The sequence below is a fragment of the Sardina pilchardus genome, chromosome 21 (genome assembly GCF_963854185.1).
Source record: "Sardina pilchardus chromosome 21, fSarPil1.1, whole genome shotgun sequence".
In the NCBI taxonomy this organism is placed as follows: Eukaryota; Metazoa; Chordata; class Actinopteri; order Clupeiformes; family Clupeidae; genus Sardina; species Sardina pilchardus.
Genome location: NC_085014.1, coordinates 10,259,180 through 10,266,679, shown reverse-complemented (window position 1 = coordinate 10,266,679; position 7,500 = coordinate 10,259,180). Strand labels below are relative to the sequence as shown.

Sequence of the window (7,500 nt, the reverse complement as noted above, 5' to 3'; positions counted from 1 at the left end):
CACACACACACACACACACACACACACACACACACACAGAAACATATATATAAGCAGACACACACACACACACACACACACACACACACACATCCAGTCACCTTGAGCTACACCCACTCTGGATAAGTTTGCTTCCCCCAATCCCTGCAGTCAGCTGATAACCCAACTCTGCACCGATTCTGGCTCTGATCTGGCCCTGATCCGGGCCCAGATCGGCACTCCGTCTGATCTCAGCTGTGGGTCCGGGCCTCTATCTAGCCCTGACAGGGAAGCTTTAGCGCTTCGAAGCTATTTTCCTCGGTTGCATCACTCTGATCAGAGCTGTCACTAACCCGTGGAGGGGACGGGGGTGGAGGATGAGTTTGGGGGGGGGGGGGGTGTCTGTCTGTCTGTCTGTCTGGGACAGAGATGCTTCAGTCCCCTCACTCCCCTCTGGGGAGAGGAACGGCGCCGTTCTTTAAAACATCTTTGCTGTGCGTTTCTCCCTCCTAGGTGTTTTTCCTCAACCGCTTTCCCCCCCCTAACCTGCCAGCTCACCATCCAATTTTGCCCTAAAGAAAGAAAAAAAACGAAGAAGAAGAAGAAGAAGAAGAAAAAGATGAAGAAAAAGAAGAAGAAGAAAAAGAAGAAGAAGAAAAAGAAGAAACTGTTACCTCTTACATCTGTAATGAAGTGAGTCATGAGGAACGACGGAAGAAGCAGCAAAGGAGAAGAGAGAAAGAGAGAGGGACAGAGAATGAGACAGAGAGAGAAAGACAGGGAGAGAGAGAGAGAGAGAGAGCGAGAGAGAGAGAGATAGAGAGAGAGAGAGAGGGAGGGAGGGAATGAGGAGTTGGGGATGGCTTGGATGTGACGGCTGTGTGTTCTCCTCAGATAAAGGCATTAGTCTGCCACCTCTGAGGCTGAGGGAGTCCGCCATGAGCCACGCGTGCCCCTCTGCCACCACCGCCGCCGCCGCTACCCGCTGCCACCCGCCTCATGCTCCCCACAGCTGTGCCCGTGGCGACGCTGGCTGGAGGCTGATCTCAGAGCAGCGGGCGCAGATAACGGCCGGTGCCGGGGCCGCCGTCGCCACGGCAAAACAACAACAACAAAAACAGCAGCAGGACAAAAAACAAACAAAAAAATGAAACAAAACCAGGAAGTGAACCTCCACTAGGACCCATGAGAATTTGTATGGGTCTGTTGTTGCTGTTGGAGTTGTTGATGTTGTTGCTGTTGTTGTTGTTGTTGTTGTTATCGGAGCGCGGAAAAATCTCCTCCATAAAACAAAACAGGAATGGGCCATGATTCTTTTATTATTTTTTTTCTTCTGTGTGTTAATCTGGAAGGTTTGTGTTCCGAGCTCAGTCAGCAAGAAGGTCAAGGACTGAGCTGACATGACTCTCCCGGGACAGAGATAGCTCTTTTATGTGAAACACGGGAGCGCTCGGGAGAGCAAGAGAGAACGAGAGAGAGAGAGAGAGAAAGAACGAGGGAACGAACAGACAAGAAAGAAAACAACAACAGCATGCTCCCCACCCCATCCCATCCCTCCCCAACCCCATCCTTTTGCAAGATATTTGTATAGAGTTAATTAACCCTGGGGAGATGCAAAAAACATTTGCATTCGCTGTGGTTTCACAAAACAAATCTCACATTGTTAATGGGATGTTAGTGTTTCAAGGGCGATGTTAGTGTTTCGACTCGGCGTCGGGATGCGCGCGGGGTGTTACACGAGCTCACGTTGCCCCGCGCACGCGCAGCTGTCCCGCCCCCCTTCGCCGTATTTGACAGAATAACAATTCGATGAAGATTGCGCCGGAGCTCGGCAAACACAGACGCAAGATGAAAGATACGCGGCAGATTCACACACACACACACACACACACACACACACACACACACAGAGAGAGAGAGCGGGCGGTGCTCGTGCGGATGTTGATTTGTTTGTGAAGGATAAGCACGTGTGGGGAGCTATCGAGGCGGAGTATCAGGCGATTTTTTCTCCCCGTTTCCCTTCGTGAGGATCAATGTGTTGCGAGCGCAAATCTTCAGCATAAAAAATGCTGTGGACAGTCTGATAAGCCTTACAACACCCTAAAAAAAAACCTTCAGTCATTACAATGTCACTGAAGAAAAATAAAAACTAGAAGAGAGAGAAAAAAAAAACAATGTCGACTAGGACACCCACATTTGCTGTCTTACCCACCCCCATCCATTCTCTCTCTCTCCCTCTCTCTCTCTCTGTGTTTTGTTCTCTCTTTTATCTCTGTGTCTCTCCTTTCCTCTCCCTCTTTCTCTCTGTCTCTCTGTCTCTCTCTCTCTATGTTCTACGCACTCAAGCCTCAAGATTGATTATCTCACTGGTGGTGCTTGGATGGATGTGCTGTAATGAATTTTTTAAGGTCTCAGATGAACGCACGCATAGGGAGGTTAGGCGTGTGGTATGGCGAGGTCATAGTGCTTTGTGTGTGTGTGTGTGTGTGTGTGTGTGTGTGTGTGTGTGTGTGTGTCGGTATGTGTGGGTGGGAGGGCAGTGATGCATCATGGGTGTTTTACCTTGATCCACTAATCTAGGTCTGTAACCTGGGGACTACCAGTCAGTACCTTGCCGATGAACAATCAGTCATCACCTAACCTTGAATGGCGCGCGCGTGTGTGTGTGTGTGTGTGTGTGTGCGTGTGTGTGTGTGTGTGTGTGTGTGAGAGAGAGTCAGACAGAGAGAGGGATGGGTATATATGGGAGGTATCAGTTTGTACAGGTGAAAGGCAGTGCAGCCCCAGAGACATGACCTTCCACTGTCTACCCTCACGGACACAATAGACAGACACACACACAGATACACACACAGATTCACACACACACACACACACACACACACACACACACACACACTAGGGATGCACCGATCCGATATTTGGATCGGATATCGGCCCCGATATGAACAAAATAGCTGGATCGGGGATGGGAAACAATGAGCCGATCCATGGGCCGATCCGAATTTAACCCTATGAGCCCTAAGCTGTTTTAAGGGCATTTTCACTACCTCTAGTTAGAAGCATTTATCCTGGTCATTGTAAGTGCCATTCACACATGCTACATATTGTTTTTTTCAGCACAGTCTAGGCTATCTAGATCTGCCACAATATCATGTATAAATACTTGCATTGATTTGATTTAGATTTTTAAATAATAAAAAGTTGAAAAGCGTACTATACAAATTCTTACATTTTGATGTGTATCTCACCACAGCAAGCTCACATCTCGACCAAACTTACGTGGTTATGTAGGCCTGACTGTCCTGAACACGGCAATATAAGAACCATGGTGGAGGTATACTTTGGGGCTGAGCAATTTACAGAAATATGTGGTGTGTGCCTTCCAGAAATAAATGGCAATTTTTATTTAGTGATGAAAAAATGACTTTTTGGCACGTTTTGTACTCCATATTGTGACACTAGCTGATCTTACATGACTTGTTTGCGGTAGCACACATGACGTGCACAGATGATGATTCTCTATAATATTTGTTTTACTGCATTGCAATGAACAAAGTAAAGGCAAAAAGTGTTTATTTGTCAAACAAATTTGGATGCAATATGAGTCTTGAATTGGATACCATACAGGAGTGTGCTAGGATCTCAAAACCGTGTTATGAACGTGACTTGTCATAGAGAAACACATGATAACATTGGATTATGAACATAGGCTGTTCCACACAAAAACACGAGGTAAGTGGAGCTAAATGAAGTTATTATTTTGCTGTCACTTCGTCTGTTTTATGGCCTAGAAGGTTGTATTTGGTATCTGTGGATAGCTCTAGCTCTCCTCTTTCATCTGACATGCATGCCAAATCTTTTTGATCGCGATTTCACGAGGAAATCAAACGAGAGTAAAGGTAGCCAAAGATATATTACATTATTATTTGTTTGTAACTTCGTCTGATTTTATCATACGAAATGATCGATGTATTTGGTATCAATGCAAAGCTCTGCTTCTCCTCTTTCATTTGATATGCGTGTCATGTCTGTGCGATGCGTGGTCCGCGAGTAATTTAAGCGAGAGTTCTGGATGCGCCGGTGAACGCAGAGCAATATAGACTGTACATATGATATACTTTGATTTAACTTCATAATTTTATTTTATTTTCATACTTGATCGTACAGACAAGTGTCTAGTATCGTTGGAAAGCCCCGGTTCTGCTCTTTCCTGCAATATAAGTTTCATCTCGCTGTGACAAATAATAGCGGAGCAATGTAACAAAGAAAATGTGTGCGTTTTTTGACGCACTTTGCGTCCGTCGGGCTCATAGGGTTAATATAGTCTCAAAAAAAGGCTGAGCCATGACGCGCAACCAGCCATTAGCGCCGCTATAGCAGCAGCTCACTGCTGCGGGTTAGAGTGTGCCTCACCTCACTGTGTGCTCTGAGTGTCTAAATTCATGGATGGGATAAATAGGCTATACCAAATGTATGTCATAGGATCAAAAGAATATCTATACTAACCACCATTTGTCATAGATTAATTACGATCTTCATGCGTTTTGTTGCATTTAGGCAACACGTTTAATGTGTAACAGTCAACACAAAATAGCTACTCAAACTAAACACATTGTCATTTTCATCTCATCTGTATAAACTGTTCTTGGTATAAAGACATGCAAATGTTCAAATTGGCTGTTAAAAACTTATCATTTATTAGATAAAACGTACAACTTCTACCGTTTACCACCATTCAAACTCCGTGTGAACTAATTAGTTTATTGTGGGGAAACTGCGGGACCGTACCACTATGAGTAAATAGAGGGGTTTCGCGGGTGACACCATTTTGGCAGGGGTGTTTCAATGTATGTCACTAATAATAGATTTTTATCAGCAAAATAGTTTTTTGTTAGATGTATTATTTAATAATAAATGTGAACTTGAATTTGAATGCTGTTCCAATATAATCAATAATGATGATAATAATAATAATAATAATAATAATACATTACCTTTATATCTAAGTGTTATTTTGTTAGATTTTTTAAGGAAAGTAATGTTTAGTTAGGGAAAGAATGAAGAATGAAGTCAAGCCTGATGCCTTTAGTCTTTTCCACATGGTGAGGTATAGGCCTACAGTTTATTAATTAACAATGGTATCGGATCGGTATCGGATATCGACCGATACGCAGAGCCCAGGCATCGGTATCGGTATCGGGACTGAAAAAGTCGGATCGGTGCATCCCTAACACACACACACACACACAAACACACAGATTCACACACACACACACACACACACACACACACACACACACACACACACACACACACACACACACACACACACACACACACACACACAGATTCACACACACACACACACAAAGCCTGCAAGGAGGTACAAAGAACTATCCTGTCCTCACTCGAGAGGGTGTTTCCCTCCAGAGCAGGAGGCTTGCAATCTGACCATAGACCTGAGGCTGCTCCCCATCATGCTGTTTCCCCGCGTTGCTTTCATATGAAGCCCCAAAACAGCCAAAACAGCCCCCAAAAAAGGGCACCCCCCCCCCCCCCCCTCTTCAGGGCTCCAAAGGTGCTTATGCAAACTGTAGTCTGCCTCTACTTTATGCAGTGCCCCACAGGCCAGGTCATATACACCCCCCCCAACACACACACACACACACACACACACACACACACACACATACACAGAGTCAGACATACAATAACAGGTTGGATGCCTGATGACAGGTTGTCTCAGTAATACCATACACACAACAAACACACATCTCAAAATGACCACTTCCAGCTGCCATACCTGCACTTACACTCACAGTGCAGACTCTTGATTCCACAGGTGAGCCCTTTCACTCCCCTTTCACAATACACCTGATATTAATGTTGAATCAGTAGCCTTGACTGGAGCAAAACGCATGTGCCGTATGATAGCACTGCTTGAGAGAGGCATTGTAGAGGAACAATAGGTTCAACATGTCAAGCACAGGGTATGGAGGCATCTGCCTGTACAGGCTCTGTAGATTGTAAGAGTAGATTAGATTAAAGGCAAACGTTTGCGGACAGTTTCCTTTAGCTTTGAGTCCACTGTAAACATCTGTCCACGGAAATGGACAGATGAATGCTAGACTGATGGAGCTGAAAAAAATATTTATATATCGAGTGGATTTATACAAATATTTTCACACTTAAAAGATCAAAGGAATGTTATTGCCGTGAACGTTTCCTTCTGTTTGCTGAATTTGATCACATCTGTTCTTTTTTTAGCCTTGCCGCTCTCTTGTTCTCCAGCTCAGAAGGTGAAGCAAGCCAATAACAGCACTAACGTCACCTTCATTACCTAGGGAGCCTGTGTACTAATGCAAACGTACTGTATCTACTCTGCACTGTCTATCACTTTGGATGAAAGCATGTTGCTAAATGGATCCATGTAAGTGGAACTCTTTGGTAATGGAAATGGTTCTGGCCTGTTGACATACGCAGTAAGATTAAATTCTGTCTTTTGAAGTTGTAAAAAGGTTCCTTTGGATAGAAAGAGCAAGAGCAAGCCAAGATGACGTGTATTCACTGATATGATGATGGACACTCACTGAGGCACTGTTGCTTGTGCATGTTCTATGCGTGTACAACTGCATTTCTGCCTGAAAGCAACACTGAAGCACTTTTCCTCTGTCGCACACACACTATTTGCTTATCCAGTAAATAACAATGTCAACGGACAAGGCAGAGTATGTTGCATGATTTAATGAAAGTATGATGTATTGCGACATCAAAGCAAGTCAAATTTGTAGTTTGCTACATCCCATTCCATTGAGCTACAGATACACTACCCGCTTTGGTAAACTTACACACAACTGCATTTCTGCCTTAATAAAAAAGCATTATTGGCCACAGGAATGAATATCCTGTGGCCTGTGGTGAAACATGTAGGCAGAAATGATAAATCTCTACACTGAAGCCACGGGCAGCTGACCCTACTGTATGTGTTGTTCTCCATTGCTTTGAGTTGAATTGCAAATCTACAGCTTTTTTTTTTTTTATAAAAATCTGGCGAGATGGTAAGTGTTGCCTTAAACTGATAACCACTAAAAAGGAACACTTAGACAGTTTCAACACCAAAGGGTCCCTACCTCTGGGGTTGTTGAGGGAGGCCGCGGTGGCCTTGCCTCCTTCCCCACAGTGGCTCTGGTCGAAGGGCAGACACTGGTCCCCGGTGCCCGCCACCACCTCCATGTTCCGCACCGGGTCCCGCGGCTCGCTCAGGGTCTTCAGCCGGAACACCTTCCTGCTGCTGGTGTCGGACAGGTAGAGGGTCTCGTGCACGGGGTCCAGGGCCAGGTAGTACTTGTGCGCAGGACTCGTGCTGGAGAGAGACGAGGGCACCATTTTAACACTTGGAGGTCCGGGGCCTTTTCAGGCACTTTGAGGCAGTCTGCTATACCTTGACATTTTTAAGCTTTTCATCTAACTAAAAACACCTACAGTATGCAAAAGTGTTTTATTCTAGAGGTCCTCCCC

At 44.9% G+C, this 7,500-nt stretch overlaps 1 protein-coding gene across 1 annotated transcript in view; it reads right to left on the bottom strand.

Annotated features, from left to right (window-relative positions):
- LOC134068481 (teneurin-1-like) overlaps positions 1-7,500 on the bottom strand; it is a 263,996-nt gene that overhangs the window by 71,893 nt on the left and 184,603 nt on the right. Inside the window, exon 23 of the mRNA XM_062524127.1 lies at positions 7,113-7,345. Coding sequence (XP_062380111.1) covers positions 7,113-7,345 — 233 coding nt within the window. The remainder of the gene's footprint in view (positions 1-7,112; positions 7,346-7,500) is intronic.